At 41.8% G+C, this 21,900-nt stretch overlaps 1 protein-coding gene across 2 annotated transcripts in view; it reads right to left on the bottom strand.

The window, feature by feature from the left end:
- FBXO11 (F-box protein 11) overlaps positions 1–21,825 on the bottom strand; it is a 77,615-nt gene extending 55,790 nt beyond the window's left edge. For both annotated transcript variants that reach the window (XM_069799939.1, XM_069799940.1), the window contains exon 1: positions 21,359–21,825. In XM_069799939.1, the coding sequence (XP_069656040.1) occupies positions 21,359–21,467 (109 nt within the window). In that variant the 5' untranslated portion in view covers positions 21,468–21,825. The remainder of the gene's footprint in view (positions 1–21,358) is intronic.
- Between the last annotated feature and the right edge of the window lie 75 nt (positions 21,826–21,900).

Here is a 21,900-nt window from a genome sequence, read left to right as displayed (position 1 = left end):
CTGACACACCTGTAAACTACTCAGTTGTTCCACTGTTATTAATTTGCAGTAGCACCTGGAGACACAGCCAAGTTAGTCACTTCAAACACTTAAAGCAGGGGGGGAAAACCCAAACTTACCCTGAACAGCTTGTGAACATGGCTGCAAGCAAGACTAGAACAGGAGAAAGTAAGACACAAAAAGTAATCACGTTAAGTTTGTTTTCACACAGGTTTATACTTCCATATTGACTGTGCAGTGTTTTGGGGTTATGTGAACAATGATCACATCTCTCTGTCACTGGGGCTTGCTTACGGCCATCTCTTCTACTTGATCATCTGGGATGATGGCCACATCGTTTAAGAGCTCTGCCCTCAAAGACTTGCTTGAAACTGATGGAGCCAATTCAGAACTGGCTGCTGCCATCTCAAGATACTCTACCCAATTCATGAGCACATAAATGATTAACGTCTTCTAAAAGTAGGTGGGGAGGGTTTAAAAGACATTGCTGCTTATATGCTTTCAGCTGCTGCTTCTTTCAGTCATCACTGCTATACAGCACGGGTAGAATAAGTATTTTCTATGAACTCCTTTGAATTTAAATGTCACTGACTGGTGACAATAAAGGAGTATCTAGTGAACTACAGTTTCCAACGTTTGATCTGAATTACTTTACCTTGTGCTAATGTTTAGGAGATCCATTCAGTACTAAAAGTCCTTAATTTCATTAACCACATTTATCCTGCATTTTTCTTTACTGAACTTGCAAACTATACAGTCATGCACATTACTGTGCAATTGAAATTTTCATAGAATGGCCACCTTCACCCCAAAGATAACAAAAGCATCTTGATGCCATACAAGCATGCATATGTTTCAGAAACATACCACCCACAACAGGTCTTTGGGTAGCAGTTAAACTTGTGAAGAAAACATACAGCCCGTGGCTTCTCTATGCTCCCAAGTAAGGGCTGGACAAGTGGGCATTATTCAAACCCTGTGAAACCTGAGGTTTCCAGCCAGCAAGGCTAAAAGGCAGGCTACCTTGAAATACAGATTACACCTTGAAGAACCCTGTCATTGTACAGTAGCTGGCTGACTTTTTTTTTCCCCTAGATGTCAGAGCATACGCCACCATTGATGACTAACAAGTAAGGAGCACAAAGAAATTTTCGTGCATCAGTCAAACCATGATTGAAAAACTATGAAGCCTGACATGAAATCAGGCTGCTATCTTTTAAGTGTAATACTTAGCAGTCAGTGAATTATTTCATGTCAGTGCTGTGTGGATTTCTGATACTGGCACAAGAAGAGAAACAAGCCACAGCCTGAACTATGATGGAATTAATCTTTATTTCCAGTCGATAGGCACAGTGGACACTAGTAGCAGACAGATGCACTACACTACCTGCAGTGGTACTAAGGGAAAGCGTTATGGTAGTTGGAAATGTCCAGTTATAACCAGAAATGAACAAGTAAACAAAACTGAGACATCACCATAGAGATTTATTTCCATTAACAGACACCTCTCAGATGTTTTCAAAGTATAAAAAAATATTTCCAGAAACATTTCCAGAGAAAAAACATTCCACTTTGTATCTCAGATTCTCAAAGGATTTACAGGAGATTGTGTCTTTGGTGGAGGAGAGTTCAAGACCTCTGTCACAAAATAAGAGCTATGCATGTCTGCATACAGATACTAGATAATAAAAAAGAAAGAATCTTAAATACTGAGAGGAGTCAAGCCTGCTTCATTCTGCTCCTGTCCTTTCACCTTTCCTGCATAATTGGAACCTGGAGAACGGCAGTGCTTCAGGGAACACTGGTCAATGCCAACAATTCAGCCCCAATCCAGTATTAACCATCTTTTCTAGAGACAACAGGTTTGTATTGACCATCTAACATCTTTACCTCAAAGAGAGCTTCTCTAGAGTGTCTAAGTCTTCCTAGAAGAAAACCTTGCATGCAAAGCATCTACAGACTGATGGTATTATCTTCTACATAGCCACTCCATATGCCACATCCGCCTTCTTGGCAGACCAACGCCTATCATAGGATAGTGAGACTATAGAGTGCAACCTCAGTACAACGGATCACAGTAAGTTTCAAGTCCTATGCATGCAGAATGTATAGGACACTGTCCATTTGGAAGCATAAAAAGCACCCATTACACAACTACATTCATCCAGTCTGTTATATCTGAAGTACAAGCATACCCGCAAGCTGATTCAGTATCACTAAATACTCAAAAGAAAATCCTTCATGAATTGTTCTTAAATCATGAACATTCAAAACATTTTTAGCAAGTAAAATATAATTTGTGCACTCAAAGTATGCCACGGGTCACGAATACAGTTAAATCCAGCCTACTGAACAAGTGGATGTTTTACTCCACTGAACTAAAATATACAATACTTGTCAACTATTAATTACGCTCCATCCAGAACAGCATCCTTAGATCTCTGTTCATTGTTTGCTTTACCACTGGCAAAACTGAGATATTCTAAGTGCTCTAATATGTATCAAGGATATTTTACAAGTGCATTGAGCTTTGCTGTGTTTCCCCCTGTACTTTGGTTAACCACATGGAATATTAGCCATCTTTGTTACATTCATGCTCAACACAGCCACAAGAATTGTCTTAAGATGTATTCTAAACATCTGTCAGATTGAATTCTTGAAATGCTTATTCTCAAACTATGGCCAATTTAAAAACCAAACTGTTCATATTCTATAGACTGAACAAATTAACACTTTATATTAAAAATACCAGTATATTTATTGAAGTAATTTGTTCACACCTAGTATCTACGACTACTTTACACAGAATACAGATTTTAAGAATAATTCTTTAAAATATTAACTTTTAGCATGCATCATGTCTCACCATTCTGAAGATAATCCATAAGTTTTCTACAGCAACCTTTGCTCTTTTACCTCTACATGTATCAATATCCATCCTATATCTAGATGCTATAAATATACCACTTGTGTTAGCTTTCTGGGGCTTAGCCGATTACTGGATTTTTGTTCCCGACTTCAAAAACTAGTATATTGGTAAGAACAAGTATTTCTTCCAAGAACTTTCTACCTCTGTTAAGGAGGGAAGGCTAGTATTAATTTACCGAGAACCATAAATCCCTTACCAGAAGGCTCTTCATTTTTTTGTAACATGAAAAACAAAGAATTCCACCACCATCTCACCTCTTCATCTTTTGCTTACTTTTGCTCACATACCCTAACAGAAAGCTGCGAGAAGCAACCTGTCTTTTGTTTCAGAAATCTGAAATATTTTTTCCATCTGATCTTTAAATAATGTACCAGTACAAATTTATTAATATAGATAAGATTAGGTAATGCAAAGCTTTTGTAAAATTTGAGATTTCAGTGTTTTGCACTACAAATTTCAGTTGCAGAAAAAGCCACGGAAAGCAGCAAAGGTGGATTCCAAACCTATGAATCTGTACACAAAGTGACCAGCCACAGCGGCTGTGGCTGGTTCCCAAATATTTCAGGAAGTTTAAGGCATAAAGCATGAATAAGAGATGAAGCCTTCACAGCACAATTCTCCAGTATATGCTACCTCTTTAAACATTGACTAAATGATTATAAAAACAAGTGAAGAAAGAAACACACTCCAGGAATACATCCACCCATTTCTAAGATTCTCTCCGTTCAATTCCTTCTCATGGAAGCTTGATACATTTAGCCTTCACCCACGCATCAGTAACAACAATATAAAACACTGTTAAGATCTTCTCTGCCTTTTCATCAATTTTGTTTGCATCTCTGTCCCCCACCAGGATGCACCCAACCACTGAGTTACCTCTACTTTTTGACCACAAACCAGACTTCTCCAAGTGAAGCTGAGATTCCTACATTTGGTCGTTTAGTTTTAAGGACTAAAAGAGGCTGCAGGACAAGACAACTGCCCTGAGTCAGGACACCTACCTGTACTTAGTTCTCCTCTACTCCTACCAAACTTAACTGCAAAATTATAAACCTCTCCCTCCTTGCAGTCACTGACTTGTCTCTGTAGACACAACTGGAAATAGATACCGTAAGTCTTTTTTCAGCAAAAAAATCACCTGCCTCACTTGCATGGAGCATTCAAAGTTTTGAGTTTCCAAATATCCTCATCCACCTACTTTTTATCATCTGAGTGTACACATATGGTACATTAAAAATAAGAGAGCTATAACAATAAAGACAACAAAACCAAATACAATAGCATGGGGGGAAATATGAAACAGGAGGGACACCAACCAAGTAAGCAACCCAACACAGTCAAGGGAATCCAGCATCAGTACAAGTGCTATGGCATTTCTTCTCCTACAGAGGAGGAAGCGAGACCTAAATTCTTGTGCAACACTAATAACAGACATAGGTTTTCTTTCTTTTCCATTTCCAACTTAACAGTAACCATTCGGAGTTTAAGTTATAATAAAGAATTGCGTTGGGCCTCTACACCTATTGCAATTAAAGTTCTGTAAGGAAGGAAAAAAAAAAAAATCACTTTTCTTTGTTCAGTACTCCCTCCAATTCTCCTGAATGGGAGGTGGAAGAAGAATTACTCAAGACAAACTTATAAATTCCTATTTTCTAGTAACTTCTCCTGTAGTTTCAGCTGAAGAAACTACTATTCATACCTTCATCCCCACACCAACCCTCCTAACCTCAGAGAAAGAGTTCTGCTTGTGCTAGGTAACAGCTGTATGTCATACTGATATCTTAACTGAGAAGTGGGCAATACAGCAGCCCATACTATTCAACGAGAAAAAGTACATATGTAGGCACCACGTATGAGAAACAGTCCACAAGCAGCTCTAGGCCTGGCATACAGGCAAGAGGCTGACAGCTCCTTTTACTTTTAATTAAACATATAGAGAAGCAAGTCACATATATTGGGGCTCCCATCTGGTAATAAGCAAAGTGTACAGCAATAACATATTAAATACTTTCTGGCTCAAGTGCACTAGTCAAATGCAGTTACCAGAATGAAAAAAATTAAACATTAAACATTTATAACAACCTAGACTGGGAGAGTAAAAGTCATATTTGGAACTCAGACTAGATTTACTGCCAGGCAGTAAACTGCTGAATACATATAATTAAGCATACACAAAACAGTATTATGCTAACAAGACTTTAAGAGCAGCAGTTAGGTAAAAGAGTAAAACCATCTTTCACTGCAGCACTCTTCTACATTCCAAGGGTGAGAACCATTTACGCTATACATGGTGCCATCTATTAGTCAGAAAATGTCAGCATTCCTGGAAAGTGAAGAGCTCTGAGATAACGTAACAGGTTTTGAAAAATTTGTTAACCATGTTTCACACTTGAGAGCTAGTGCCCTCAAACTCAAGAAGTAAAATAAAAGTAGTTACATGCATTTCAAAAGACAAAATCCAGTTTGGCTACTTCAGCTTAGATTTTTAGGCAAAAGAAAAAAGCCTTATTAAAATATCTTTTGAGTTCTTCAGAAAACACATGGGAAAGGACAGAAGCTTTCCTTTAATGAAAAGTAATGGATTGTGCCCGAAGACGTGCAAACCTTCAGCTATGACAGTGCTGGGAATGGAAGAACATCACACAGAAGGAAAACTCCTAAGACCAAAAAAGATCCGGTTTGGTGCCCTTAGTGGACAAATACAGAGCTGCAAACATCTTGAGTAAACCAAAGTTCAAAATGAATTTTCTTCTTCTATAAAGCCAAACCTCACTGTGAGCTGGTTGCTCACTCTAAATACAGAAGAGTTCTGGATTCCCAAAGAAGGGACTTGAGATAAAAAAAAGGGGAGGAGAAAGTCATACCACCACCACATTCTCCCGACTCATCACCACAAATGACACTGAAGACAGGAGACCAATGTGCATTGAAACACCAAAGTTAAAAACCATTTAAAAAAATAAATAATACCAGGACTCCACAGTCTCTCCCCCCCACAATGGGACAGCCTCAGACAAGACAGCATGGTTGCCAACATAAAGCTGTCTCTAATGTATCTATTAGGAAGCATGGTGCCAAAGTAAAGACCAAAATCAAGGCAACTAAGTCATGGACTTGAACATCTCAAAATTCAGATGATATCAGGCAAATCCTTTATCAGAAATAATTACACTGGGAGTAATTTTGAAAGTGCCACTGAACTTCTTTTGCCACTATAAATGAGTACAATAGTTTGTCAGTGCCCTTTCTGGTACTTAAAATTGTAACTTTTTATTCCAAGTCATTATTATTTTTTTTTAAATCAACTATATTTTTCAGATTGAGAAGTACAGAGAACTAAATAAAATTTCCTGGAAATCTGAAGCAATTATTAAAGACAAATGCTTCCACCACATTGGAAAGAAAAAAAGTTTCCCATCAAAAATTTACTTTCATCTAACCAGTGACATAATTTAGTAGGACAGCTCTACAGAAAATTTTAATTCCAGACTGTTCTCTGAGCTACATGTAGCAACGAGGAGATACTTCAGACATGTCCTACTGCATGTTCATAAGACTCCAACCTTAACAGCCTGGGGGCCTGGCCAATTCTTTCTGGACATTGGAAAGGTACAATCAACACTGAGACAGATTCTGAGACCAAACCAGTGTCCCTTACCAGCACAAAGTCAATAAATGCATGTTGCACATACTCCCTTTAATGGTCTCTGGTCTACTGGATGTACTAGAAAAGTGGGGAGAAGTGGACAGAGCACATATGCCAGCTATCGTCATCTTTATACAGGTCCTTTTAGAGCAGCCAGCAGCTGGTTTAAATTAGAGCAGAGTATCATCTGCACCAGTCCAGATTATGACTGAGGACTAAGAATCCATTACTAAAGTTATACTGTTTCCTACCCTCTACCCCCAGACTATCAGCTGGCTGTATGGGATGAACAAGTAATAGCAGTTAAGACTTATGCAAGAGCCAATGTAAAATGCTATCCCGGGCTCCCTGAGACTTCCCCAAATGAGTAAGCTATCAACTCATTCCTGGTTTTGAAGAAACAAACCCCAAAAAGCCAACCAACCAAACAAAAAGAGAGGGAACAGCACCCCCTCTTCCGATAAAAATACTCAAAGCATTTCAAATTAAAAGCCATATATTGTTTGACTGCCAACTGCAGTGTTTTCTCCAACTACTTGTTTTCCCAACAATTACCTTTCATAAACCCACGTAGCCTTCCTCAGATAAAGTGATGTTATTAGGTTTTTTTTCCTCTCTGTTCACAGCAATGTGTCCGTATGATCAATACCATTAAGAGTTCCCACATCCTTACTCAGGAGCCTGTAAGATAAAAGTTTCTGGAGAACTAGTGCAAAATCTAAATGTTTGAATCTTCCACACAATCCTTTCTGTAGGTTGTCTCTCAGCATACTTCCTTCAGTATTTGTGCTTTCACAATATAACATTGCATTTTAGTAAGAACGTATAGTTTTCTTGTGCCATACGTATGGTTCAGTGCACCCACAGGCACACCTATGGCTTCACAACTGTCACATTATTGTTATATCTCAAACCCGCAAGAAACAGTCTATAAGGACACACAACGCAAGTTATATGAACATAATTTATTCTCACAGAAATGCCCACTGTTCCTCTTGGGATTTTTTAAGTTAATTGCATAAACAATTAAGGCAACCCCTACTCTCTTCCGTACCCACAAATAAGGGTTCTGACAGACACACAGTGGCAAATTAAAAAAAAAAATTGCCAGCTGAAGCAAGTCTCAACCCTGCCAGCTGCCCCTTAGAATACAAGTTGTTGCCCCAATGACAGATGGCTGTACAGCTCACGTGGCAATTCAAAAGCGGCTCCAGTTTTCAGCCTAGCACAATTAAGCCAGCCAACTGCAATTCTCGTTTACCTTAGTATGTTGCCCTGAAAGATTAAAGCACCACCGCAACCATATTTTGAGCCATTCGGTGATCCTTGCCTTGAACAGGGACCAGCTGGGAGCACAGGACAAATGACAACCGAGAGCAACAACTCCCAGTTCAACCATCCAGTTTTTATCCTGGGATAAGCTGAGCACTAAAATAAGTCCAGAAAGACGACAGGTATTGTACCAAGAGAGACTGTGTAGTTTAAAACTAGACTACCAACCACAGGAACCCAAAAGCATCATGTTCAATTCTATGCTTTGCCACAGATGTGGTTCCATGATAAAGTTAAACCAATTTAAGAGTGTAATACTGCCAGAAAGGAGAGTACAGACCTTTTTCCACCAGCTACCTCACACAATGGCCAGTGACTGGACAGGTGCACTGTCACTAAAACCAACAACAGAAGGAAGAAGTAAAGCACCACCAAGAAAATCCCTTTTGGTGGCCACCTGCAATTCCACTGCTTAAACCAATGGTGAAACCATGCCTACAAACTTCCCTGGTGACTTTGGGCAAGTTACGTCATTTCTTTACACTTTCATTTCCCGCTGCTGAAGTCAGAACAATGGTACTTCACTACATCCCAGGTGTGCGATGAGGATAGCTACAGACATGACTGAAAGCCTACATGACAAGAGTACTGCAAGACAAATATCCAAATTAGTAAAATAAAGGGGATCCTTTACCAGTACCTGAAACTAGGCCATTGCTAGAATCACTGTAAGAAATAGTGGGATAAGAGACATTTCCCCACGTTTAGCGCAACCCTGATGCAAGACCTTCAGGCAGAAGGGAAGGATTGAAGTTGAGTGCACTGATTAATATCTTTTAACATCACTGCATGCTTGAACAGCTCTTTCCCAAGTAAACTCTTAGCATATACAAAAATAAGGATTTTTGTGAAGAGATCAGTAAGTCAGTAACCTTCCGGACTAGAAACTGCTCCTTAGCGTCACTCCACCCGCTGCGTTACTGTTACTAGAAATACTGAAAGAGGAAACAAAGAACCACTGAATTACTCCTCTCACTTTAAAGAAAAAAAGTTAAATATGCACACATATGTATGAGTCTATTCTTAAAAAAAAGTCACTGAAGAAGTGGTTTCTTATTTAATTTAAACCCCCAAGATCATTTAAACTTTTACAGAGACTCTCACTAGCAGAAATTTTATCTGGGTGGGGAGACTTTGCCAGCTAAGTTTGGAGAAAGGGACACTTAAGAATTTTGTCTCCACATACATGAAAAATATCGGGGGGGGGGGGGGGGGGGGGAAGAGGCACTTATCTGTATTAATAAAAAAGGAGCAGGTTGATTTTTATTTTTTTTAAACTAATCTACAAAACCAACACAAGCAGGATTTGTGGATACCAAGTTCTCAAATCTTGCTATTCTGATCTATACCTCTTTGCCGCTTTCTCAAACCATATTTTAATTTCACAAACTAGAGGAATTAAAATTCATTTTCTGTAATACATTTGGCCACTTCTGCAGTACTAAAGAATTTGTGGGAAATACAAAATATATATCCCAGAAATCTTACAAACGAAACCTTAACCAGGCTCAAGCAGTTCCCCCAGACACCATAATGCGCACACAGTATTTATATTACTGAAAAATATCACCTTTCTGCCAACAGGACCCTACACGTAAATATTGAGAAAAATCACAGCGAATGTTTAACACACAGCATATACACACAATTTTAGTGACTAGATCGGCATCAAAACAACACAAAGATACTAAAACAGCCCACTTCTTCAGTTTTTCTTACTATTTAAAACTTGCTCATTGAACTTACTCATTGTGAAAGTGGCAATTATTTCCACCACTCAAGTGACAGAAACAGTTGAAAATTTCTGCCTTCCCTAGCCATTACAGTACTACTCAACAGACTCTACCTGTTTGCCAACAGTGGTAGTCCAGAGGAATGCTGGAGGTCCGACCTTACTGTTAAGGAAGAAATATTGGTGTGGCACCCAAAGTATATTTAGTCAGAAAATCACTGTGCCCAACTCACTAGGATTTCAGCATGCTCAGTGTTTCAGCCACTGTTCTTGTTTTCACACGATTGTATAACATCTAGAAATCTTACACACACACACAAAAAATACACTGGCAGCTCATAGCACTCTTTGTCATTAAGACAAGTGAAATAAATGAAACAAACTATGCAGTCAGTCTGCTGGGATTTACCCAAGAACTTGATAATGAATCCACTTAGAGCACCAGTGGATGGCAGGTATTGCTTGGTAGGCCTTTCAAATAGAGAAGTTAAAAATCATGATTTTTCCATACACTACCTATTTTTAACTTCCACTGTATTAATCAGCATAAGAGCAACCCACAGCAGAGTGCACGCTCAGATCTTCAGTTTCTTGAAAAAGTTATCCAGAAAAACATAGGCTGAAAAAGTCATTAAGTGAATGTGAAAACTGATCTTAAACTGGACTACCACATAGTATCAATATTGAAAATTTCAATTAAAATTTTGTTTAAAATTAATTTTCCATTCTTCTTTTTCGCCACATTATCCACATTTTTACAAATAAGTTAACACTTCCCTTATCCTCACTTTTTATTTTCAGCCCGATTATGGAAACTATAGCTAATAGCTATACTAATGCAAGCAGCCCCTAAAAGATAAAGTGCTTATTTCAACATTAGCATGACCAACATATTTTACTTTAAAATTACATATTATTTTGTCTATAACTGAAAATCAGAATAATTTCACCTCCCCTTCTTTTTTGGCATTTAAAAAAATAGGTATAGATGAGACAGAGCTCTCAGAAAGCATTGTTTCCTGTTAACACTTTTAACATTAACAAGCTCAGACGTTCAAACGTTACTTAGACAAAATGGGAAAGCCAGCATCACATCGACATGTACTATGACAACTTTATCTTCAGAACAGAACTTCATTAGATACCCAGTGAACCTACTCAGGTATGCCTTTTTCAGTTACTTAAACCTTTTACATTATGATAAAACTTGACAATGGCAAGCATCCATACTGATACTGTCAAGTGTATCAGCAGATTATTGATCACAAGCTGCTGATCAATGAGCAGCTGCAGCTGAGAAATTTGGCAAGATATGAAAGGGTCTAAACTCATTATCAAAGGCCACCTGAAGTAATTCAGATACTACCCATTATCACAATCACACACATTCTTCGTCTAATCATCCAGACAGCAACAGTAGCCCAAAGCATTTATCTCCTGCCTTTCCACTGAGGCTTGGCTAGACAGACAACGGCACAACTTGTGTTGAAGGAGGTTCTCCCAACAATGATCTGAAGCGTATGCCTTAGAGGCTCAATTATGAGGTAGCTTTGCAGACAGTTAAAAATGGAGCCAGAGAGGAAGCTCCAAATAGATCTGAATAAAATGGTTCTTCTGCGATGGAAAACCCGCTACTCATTTTCATATACTGCGACCACCCTAGACCTTCAGTCTTGCAACTTCCAAGGTCATAAGTGATGGGAGGCTCAGCTACCTCCTGTCCCTGTGCCTGATCTCGACTTGCACAGTTGCAGTCAATACAGGTCAAAACAGAGCAAGTGAAATTCCAGAGTAAACTCTAGTTTGAGTAACTGATCTTCAATGACTGTTGAAGAAGGTGAAGGGGCAGAACCTTTCTTCCAAAAAAAGATGGTCACAGATCCTACCATCTTCAGAGAAAGGTGAAGTGTGACATCTTGCCGAAGACTAACATAACAACCATCTAAACAAAGTTGCCATCCTTCCTCCTTCAAGACAGCAACAACTTAAGGAAATAGCAAACATTAATTTGAACAGCTACTACACACAATTTAAATTAATGACCCAACAGTATTTGGGTCATCTTTCTGGTCTCTTGTTTTCCCAACAGCCAGGAAAGGCTTATTTAGCCAAAAAGCATCCATTTTGTCCTCAGCTCTTAGAAAAATGATTACAATGGGAAGTTTTCCTATGCTTCTGCAGCATAAAGTCTTCTCTAAAGGTATGCTGACAAACTTTCACAACTATTTATTTATCAGAGGACTACAGCAAGTCTGCACCAAGACCTATGTCTTAAGGAGACTGAATTCCAAGTAAAGAAAAAAAGTCACACTTTTCCACTCACTTTCCCAAGTACAAGCAGCTTGGGAACTGTAAATTTTACCAAATACCTCCTAAAAAAACCTCTCATTGGCCAAATAAGAATGAAAAATTGGGAAGAAGCTTTATTTATTTGTCATATACACATAGGATCAGTAGTGCACTAATTAACTAACCAGATTTATCTGCAGGAAAGGGGGGAAATGAGTTAGATTCAAGAGGCAGTTCTGAGTTTCTCTTCGGGAGCCTTAGAAATTCAGTAAGGCAGCAAGACAGGATGGCAATATCTGACTACTGAAAAGTATTTTTCCACATGCATTTAAGTAGTATTTTATATTTTTAATAATTATTGATGAACCAGATTGGATAGCTATGTATTTACTGTTGCAAAATCAAATTTCAACTAAAAACTAAGCACTAAAAAGAAAATCAATTGTTTTACCTTTCATGTCGTTTCAGATCAAATTCAAGCACCATTTGTGGTCAATGGGAATCTTTCAGCTAGCCAGGATTTCAGTGGGCTTTGGAATCAGAACATCCAAAACCATTATTGCAGTGTTAGAATGATTTCAATTACCAAGCACCTTCTGAAAGGACTCGAAGTAAAACCTACTTCTTCAAAAACAAGAAGTATACCAAGATACTGCAAAATAAATGACTTATTTGTGGTGTTTTAAAATGCACTAATAAAGCTTTCATAAGTTTTGCTAAAGAAAAACGCACCTGGTAATTATAGCATCTGACTGATTTTCAGGGTAGCATCTTTGTAGTATTCACTCCTTCAGCAAGGTATGGTCTCAAAACAGCAATACAGGAAACTGTGGTGAAGTCCTCATCTTACTGTTGTATAGATACACCCAAATTAGCTTGGGGACAGAAACTGCATTATTGTTTTAGCCAAGGCACTCCAGCAGGTCTAACAATCCACGTGGAGAAGGGAGTGCCTTGAAAGAGTGTAATGAAAGAGGGTCAAGCTAACTCAAATTACCTTCCATTTGCCACAGGCTAAGAGCATACACATGAACAATTACTGTGAATCAGATACCACAGATCAGCTGACATACGGTAACCTGTCATCCCACAATAACCTGTCCAAATACAAAGATAGCTTGAAATTCAGACTGGCTATAGAGCTACAACTCACCCCTATTCAGAAAGCAAGAGGCTAAACCCTTGAACCTTTGCTTCTAGATGTGCAAGCTGAAAACAAGCAACAGAAGAGAACCCACAAATCAGAGCCCTTAAGGCAAACAGGCTGTTTCCAAACACTACAAACTAGGATTACCAAAAGGAAATAGTTACTGTAACATGACCTATTCATGCTAACCAGCCCTTTGGTATAAAAGCATGCACACAGCATGATGACCATGAGACTGCAAATTCAGCTCTTCTGCTGGTCTGGACAGTGGTTATTTAAAACAAGTGTAATAATTCCAACTATAGTTGTTAATTTTGCCTTGTAATGGCAATTCACAGTAGCACAAGCCCCAAGCTTTTGCTTCCCAACCTCATTCTCAGGACTGCTTGTTTCTCTATGCTGTGTTCAGGAGCTAGGAACTGAAGAGTTCTCTGAAACACATGAAGGACTACCCTTCCAGTGGCCTACAGCTGGAATAACCCACATGTACTTTTACTGTTCACCCCCAGTACTTTCCCAAGCCAAGAGCAATGTCTGCTAAGAGGTTTAGTTCATTTTTTAAATCAGTTTTCACTAATAATTGCAAAAAACATCACCAAACAGCTAACCGTAATCCAAACACCTACCAAATCAAAAGCAGCACAGAAAAACTGAGGAAAAACTCTATATATACTGTATCAACACTAGACTGGCACTCACATGGTAGAGCTATATAGCTGAATCAATTTTTCTGGAACACAGAACCAGTTGCCCAAGATGATAAACACCACTATTATTTCAATATTGGAATACCAGTAATATATGGTATGTATCAGAATGGTATTGCTATATACTTTTGCTGAATAAACTAAGTAGAATCAAGAAAATAGAGCTGTTTATCAGAAACAAACCTAGGAGCCTCAGCAACAATGCTTCTAAGCAGAAAACAACTATGCAGCAGTTCAGCCTCCTAGAACAAAGCAGTGCCTGAACTCTCACATTTAAGACATCAGGAGGGACCTGACAAACCTGGCAATGGAGTGGAAACTGCAGGTTTCCATTACAACGAACAGTAGATCTCATTGTGTGTATCGTAGCACGTATGGTAGAACAGAGCCACAGCAGCATTTCGACTGCTCCTCTCAAATGGACAGGACCATCGCCAGTCACTGTGCAAGGCTCCAGTCTCACACGACAGCTAAACTGATCGGAGGGTTAGCTGTGAGGATGAGGGGCAGTCCCACTTCATTCCTCCCACTCCCAACTGCAAACCTGAGGACCGCCTCTCTTACACACTCACCAAACTCTGCAGTTAGTTCAAAGAGCTAAACCAGCAGATAACTAACTATTCAGGGTGTTTTGGGGGCAGGAGATAAGAACACAGGGCTAGAAGCAGGAATTACGGGATGACCCCTTCTCCTCTAGCAACCAGGCTCTAAAATTAGTTATCTTGTCAAAACACAACTACAGGAAGTATCTCAGAGAAGAGCATAAAAAGTAGTTCCTAGAAGCCTGCTAGAAGAGCTGTATGTTTTACAAGTGTTCATTTGTTGCTTGTCTGTGTCCTCCCAGCTTCTATGTATGGACGAACAACAACATTTTAAGAACAGGCAGCAGTATAACCAGCAAAACTTAGTTATTGAGAAAAACCACAATAACCACTATGCAAGTTAACTTTTAAGAAGTATTCCAGATTCAGAGATTTTAATCACCTCAAAAAAAGTTCACTAAACTTTCTAGGAGGAAGTACACTTTAAATGACAGGAGATTCCTCTAGACTGTCTTCTTTACTTTACTACTTCTACATCTAGAACTTGCTCTCCCTCTTTTACAAGAATTTAGAAGTCTTTTTTTAAAATAGCAATGTATTATAAAAAGCAGAATTTTGATAGGTGTTCTGTAATTGCACTGTATGTTTTAGTTTGCTTTCTTCCCCCCTGCCATTTCATCAAGAACTGAAGAACTCAGACTAAAATCCTAGGCTATATTCAGATACTACATTTTAGTACCATGAACAATAACAAAAATCACCAAGTACGCTCCCCCCCCATTCAAGTGCTGAACAGAGAAACACCACATAAGCAAGAAACAAACAGAAGTACTTAACAACCAGAAAACATGAGAGGATTAGGTAATGACAAAGTCAACTGAACAAACCTTTAATTTTCTCAGTTCCTGTTAGTTCAGTCATGTTTTCCTCTCTTCTCTGCTTTTATTGTCCACACATTGCACAGTTCTGATTTACTTTTCCCACACCATCTGTTATAATATATAAGGCTAAATATATTTAATCTAATTTAATGTGGAAATTTTAGAGAAGCACCCTACCTCCTCTTCCTAGCAGACCAAATAGTTTACAGCCACGAGCTGTAAGGGGAAGTTTCAGCACTGCCACAGGTGACCCACATTACAATACACCTGGTGCATACTCACTCCCTTTACAGAAGTGACCCAGACCGGCGGGGGGGGGGTTCAAACAAGTTGTTTTCCCTGCAGTGGCAGCCCTCTCTGGCTGCCACCTGGCCTCCCCGATGATACCACTGTGCGTGTGCAGAGCAAGTGTGCTTAACGTGCCGAATAAACACACACGCACAGCAGACAGTCTGCACAGGCACTGCAAATTCAGCACTTGCTAGGCACACCAGATTTACCATGCTGGTGAGGAAACTGCCGATGTAGAGCAAGCTGCAAGCCTGACATTCCCAGGCAGCTGCTGGGCTGACAAAGCACTCACAGTGCTCCAATTGTATGCATATACATTAAATCCTCCATGTTCAGTGCACATAATGTTTATTATGCTTAATGCCCTGCACACCTGCAGTAAAAGCCTGACATACATTGGACAGCTTTGGCCTACTCCGTAACTGTGATTCTCCCAGGAAGCACCAGAGCAGGAGTTGGGCACAGGCCACAACCTTCCCCCAAAGCAGAAAGATAACAAATAGACTGACGTAGGAGATTTCATTACTTCTTTACAAAAACTTTGAGCTCAATGGTTTAGGCAAGACAGAAACTAAATAGAAAAAGATTTGGTATTTCTGGGAAACTATAACAGATATTAATAGCCTTATGAATGACCAAAATATACCAAAACTCTGGGCAATGAACGTTACTGTGTATACCAAGAACAACTGCACTTGATTTTGATCTCTCCAAATCAGATAGAAAGCTTTAGCATAAATTTAGGCACTTGTCCTACATAAAGGACAACAGAGGTACCCAGACACTCCTTTGTACGCGTGGTGCAGAATCAGGCTTTGGGAAACAGAAGCTGTACTTGAATTACCAAGTTTATAGATTCTAAACTTTTATCTGTAAGGCAGACCTTGGAAACTTTTCAATGCAGAAACAAGGATTACATATCCATATACAAATGTATCTTTTCCTGGCCTAGGACTCTCTTCTAAGGAATATGAAAAAGCCTGAATTAGATTTCTCTCCACCTGGAGCAACTGATGCCTGACTTCTTGACTTCTTGCCATAAGGGATGATCCTACAAAAACTGAAACCAATTTAGTTATTTTGATGCAAGTCTGGGCATTTGCTTCAGAATAAGAGTCATTTAATTCAGTTACTGTTACATCCCAGCACACACCAACATAAGCCTTTTGGTGCATATATTATAAAAAAAAAAAAGTAAAAAAAAAATCACGCGCATGCTTACACACATGCACTTGAAATAGGGCCAGATAAAGACTCCTTAACTTTCCTGAGATATCTATCTCAACATTACAAAATTCAAGCTTTGTGAGCAAGAAACCTACTGGAGCTTAGTTTCTACATGTTTGTGTCTTACACAGTCTAACCTACTCTTTCTCCCAGTAGTACTTCAAGCCCTCATGTCCCCTGTACAGACAAATGAGTAATTCAATTACCTTGTGTGCTGACAGGCCAGCTGGTTGCTGCTTCTCGGCAAGGGTAGAGAGGGTAAGTTATAAATGTTTTTCCCTCATTGTCTTCTTCCTCTGCCCAGCCAATAATTTCCGCAAAACTTAAGAACTTCACACCCCATTGACAAATCTGGATGAAATGAGCTAACGAGTTCAGAAGTTGCAGAGTGACAGACAGACAGACTGTACGGGTGTATAAGTCTTGTTTTCTTTGGAAAATAGACTGGTGGGAGGGAGAGCAGCAAACTTGCAAGGTAGGTTTACAGGCTGTATGTATTAAACATGCCCCAACTCCAGAAGTATTGATCCAGCTTAACCCAATCTAAATCGGAGCTGCCACAATCCCACCACACCCACAGGCATTCAGTGCTATCCCTTCCCTTGTACCAGCACTTGTGCCAAAAATCAACCTGGGGAAAAAAAAAAAAAAAAAAAAAGGCAGTTAGCGTTTGGCGCAGGCAGCTCCAGAGCCAGCTCACTGCCTTGTCACATGGACACCACTACCACGTAAAAGGAACGCGCAGGATTGTGGCAGACGCAGCTGCCATGGTGCTACACATTTGGTCCTTAACAGTATACAGGATCCAATCCTAAAAGCACTTCATACTGGACATAAAGCTCAGAACCTCGTTAGTACCATATCCAGTATTGTGCTGACGTTATAACGAAGCACATATGGACTAATATAGTTATTATTTTGAGAAGAACAGAAACAAGAAAAAAAACATTCACGTGATAGCTCTGAGCTTGACAGTTTTAGCTGCATACTGGAGAAGATTTTTTTATTTTTTTAAAAATAAGTGTCTAACCTTGCCTTCTTCCTAAAACTGTAGCCAAACCTATACCCTGAAGGGGGGGGGGGGGAACGAACAAAAAAAGCACTATAAGCAAACACAGGAATATTTAAACGCAGACATCACCCAGTCCAGATTTCCTCTGGGGTAGACCATTGTCCTAAAGAAAATGAAAGGGCCCATCTATTCTGTATCTATCATGCAGAATTCCAAACCCGCAGAATAAGCCACTGGCAACCCCACTGGTGACTGGGGAGAGATCAGGAGGGAGAAGGTAAAACAGAAGTAGCATAGTGTAGCCAGAGTGGCTAATTTAGATGGAAGGAGGTGTGAACAGCAGAACATAAGGGAAAACATCTTGGGAAGTATATCCTGATGACATCTTATCTTGGCTGTACAACACAGTGAGTTTGGGGAGAAAAATTTTTTATCTGCAACCATTTATGATCTCCCTTCCCCACTAATCACAATACAGGTACACAAACACTGTTTATCAATGTATAATAAAGATAGCATGATTATGCATTCATTAGATCTATTCATACTATATCTATAAAATACATTAAACCAAGAATTGCTTCACAGTATAAAACACAGCTTTGTATGATTTTTTTAAACCCTTACAAGGAACCTTTGATGGAGGGTTTTTATAAAACCATTTTTTTCCTAGTGATCTATTTATTAATAACAGGAGTCATAACTTGATTTTTACTCAGTGGTGAAAATGTAACAGCTGTTACACAGGTGCAAAACACTGCCTACTTACAGCATTAAATAATAAATAAAGCTGAAGACCTAAAACACATTTTACTAAGCAATCTACTTTAATGATATGAAGCAACAAGAAGTTCCAAAGATTAACTGTGCTACGTTATCAACTCTGTTCCATGATATTGGTACTATTAAGTACTGTGCTGTAATATGAAGGAGGAAATTAATAATAACAAATAATAATTTTCATTTAATCACAGCTGCACTCACGTTATCTAGTAACAATTTTTTTAAACGCATTTAAATCTGAGTTTAACAGAAACCCTTTCCTAATAACTTACACTGCTTCTTTTGTACAGCCTTTTTTAAGATGACCTACATTGCTTGGGAATAAAGGTGAAAAAAGTCACCACTGCTGTGTGCGGTATGGTCTAACCCTAGTACATTGGCTTATAATTTAGTAGCATTATTCATCATCCTTTAAAGTAACAGCTCTGCACAAAGCGATCAAAGTCACAGGTAAACTGGCATTAGCTTCCAGAGATAGTGGATCAGACCTTGCAAGTTCTGAGACAGGAACAGGAACTGCACTAGAGACACCCCAAATGTAGATATAACACTAACAACAAAAGACCCTAATGCTGCTGATACATTTTTGGGCAAGTCAGACCTAGCGCAACTGACCTTCAAAAATGCAAGGAAAAAGCTAGCAGTGATCCATATGGAACAGTAATTTCGGCAAACTGTGGAACTTGATTTTATTACAATTTTATCATCACGGAGTGGAAAACAGCAACGAACAATGTAAAAAAACCCCACCAAAATTAGGTGAATGTAGAGTTCCACGAAACATCAGAGTAATACAAATAAATTGCAGCCTCATATTTTAACAGAAAAAGTTTCTGTCTGTATCTTTAGCAAATTAATAACATATGAACAGTTTGAGACTGGCTGTCCAATGTAAAACTGAATAATCACAGCATTTAATCCATAAGCACACCTTTCCGGATGCCTTTTAGAAGTTACATTTTCATCTGTTTAAAAGAAGAAGTAAACCGTGGGGTTGAAAAAATTCTATATTCTGTATATGGAACATCGATGATGAAAATCCTCAGTGCATGTCATTGAGAGGAGGAAGTTCTTTTCGTTATTTTTTGGGTTTGGGTTTTGTGTTGTTTTTTTTTTTATTTTAAATGTCAGTATACCAGAGAAGTCATTTTAATTATATAATTACTGAAGATTTTGGAAGGTTTACACAAGACCCATAATTGGGCATAAGACATCACATCCTCTGGTTATATACACAGCAATCTGGTCTGGGTAACATTCTTTGCTCTGACCAATGTGTGCGAGGGGGGGCGGGGGAAGGAAGGGGAGGGAGGGGAGGGGGGAGGAATGGAGAATTAAAAATACTTCCTCAGATTAAATTTTCTTTACTTCATTTGCTTAAAACGTTTTGATTGCACAAAACGCACTAAAGTATTTATCACGATGCATCTCCGTAGTTAAAATACCTCGTTCTCGATGTGATATCCTAGATACTCAAACAAAAGACATTCAGATGACAATGAAGGCTTTTTTTTATTTTTAAGAAGACATTTGTACATCTAAAACTGCACCACCGATCAGCCTCCTTTATCATGCCAGAGTTGTGACAGCCAATGCATAAAAAATTAAAATCCAATCCACCAGATAAGACATGCAAAATGTCTCCTCCAATCCCACCCCCATCTCGCCTTCAAAAAAAAAAAAAAAAAAAAAACCACCACCACCAGCCCTGCACATACGGAGCACACGCACACTCGCACCCCCAAGAGCCATCACTGGGGCGACAGTGCCAGGGCTGAGGGACCGCCACCCCCCCTCGCCCCCGCACCCCGGCACTGGCCACCCCGCTCCGGGCTCCATTAAGGGGAGGAATCCCACCTCGCCGCTTCCTCATCCCCCCTCAGACAATGGTGCTTTTCCCCCATTAGCTCCAAATTGTCAACATTTTTACGCTAGGCCCCGGCCCCACCGGCGCGGGCGGACCCGCCGGGCAGGGCTGAGGCGCTGGGGGGGGGGGGGGGGGGGCCGGAGCCCCCCGTTCCGTTCCGGCCGGTTCGGGGCCGACGGCTGCCGCGGCGGCTGGGGGGGGGGGGGGGGGCGGTGTGGCTGAGGTAAATAAATGGCCGATCGGCCGCGGCCCGCGCCCCCCCGCCGGGCGCTGTAACCGAAGCCCGGGCGCCGAACTGCGCAGCAAACATTGCGCGGCGCGGCGGGCCGCGGAGGCTCTCGCCGCCGAGACCCGGGCCGCCGCCCCCCCCCCCCCCCCCCCGACACCATTTCGCCGACGGCGGCGGGGAAGGTGTCGGCGCAAGTTGCCCGGCACCAGAGCCCCCCCCCCCTTCCCCCGGCCCCGCAGCCCCCCGCCTCCCCGCCCCGGGCGCCGCTTCTCCCCCCCCCCCCCCCCCCCGCGTCACCTCTCCCCTCAGCCGGCCCGGGGGGCCCAGCCCGCCGCTCCCCCGGGGGGGGAAGGCACCGGGTCCGCCGGCTCGCCTTCCCGCAGCCCCCGGGGACGGGGCGGGGGGCTCGGGGACGGGGGGCTTCGCCGCGTTCCGTCCCTTAGGGCCGGCGGCGATCGGCTCCCCCCCCCCCCCCACTCCCCAGCGGGCGTGGGAGCGCGGCCGGGGAAGGGGCCGAACCCCCGCCTCCCTCTCGCTCGGCGGCAGGGCCCAGCGGCCCCGAGTCGGGGCAGAGCCCAAGCCAAACAAAGCGCGGCCTGAGCGGGAGCCAAGGGTGAAGCAGCCTGGGCTTTTCCTGCCGGTGCCCGGCCGGGCGCGGCGGGGCCCGGCGCCGCCGGCGAACCCCGCGCAAGGCCGCCCCCCCCCCCCACCCCCCCGAGCTCGGCGCGGCGGCGCCTGGCTTACCCCGATCCCCGGCGGCGGCGGCGGCGTTGTTCCTCTCCTGCTGCTGCTGCACCGGGCGCGGCCTGGACACTCGCCTGGGTCTCCTGTTGGCGGCTCGGACCGAGTTCATTTGCCGACTCGTGTGGGTGGCGGGAGGGGAGGGGGGGAATCCTCCGGCAACCGGTGCCTCGTTGGGGAGGGGGGGGGAAAGGAGGGAGCCCCGGGGCGGCCGCCTCGCAGCAGCGGGCAGCAGGGAAGGAGAGGGGAGGGGGGGGGGAGTTCTCCAGGCGGGGGTCCCGCCGCCGCTGCCGCCTCCTCGCCGGCTCAGCTCGAGAGGCAGAGGAGCCGCCGGCCGCTGGCTCTTCCCGAGCGCTGGCTGTGGGGGACGTTCGCGCCGCGGCCCCCCTCCCCGGCCCCCCCCGAAAATCTCTCTCTTAAAGGAGCCCCGCGGTCCTGCCCGTCTCAAGCCCGTCGCTGCTCCGTGGCAGGAGGAGCCATTGACACTGCCAGAGACACACTCGCGGGGAGGCAGTCGCTGGCGGCCGCGCTCCGGCCAATCAACG

Source organism: Haliaeetus albicilla, chromosome 13 (genome assembly GCF_947461875.1).
Source record: "Haliaeetus albicilla chromosome 13, bHalAlb1.1, whole genome shotgun sequence".
NCBI lineage: Eukaryota > Metazoa > Chordata > Aves > Accipitriformes > Accipitridae > Haliaeetus > Haliaeetus albicilla.
This window is presented reverse-complemented; position numbering and strand designations above follow the sequence as displayed.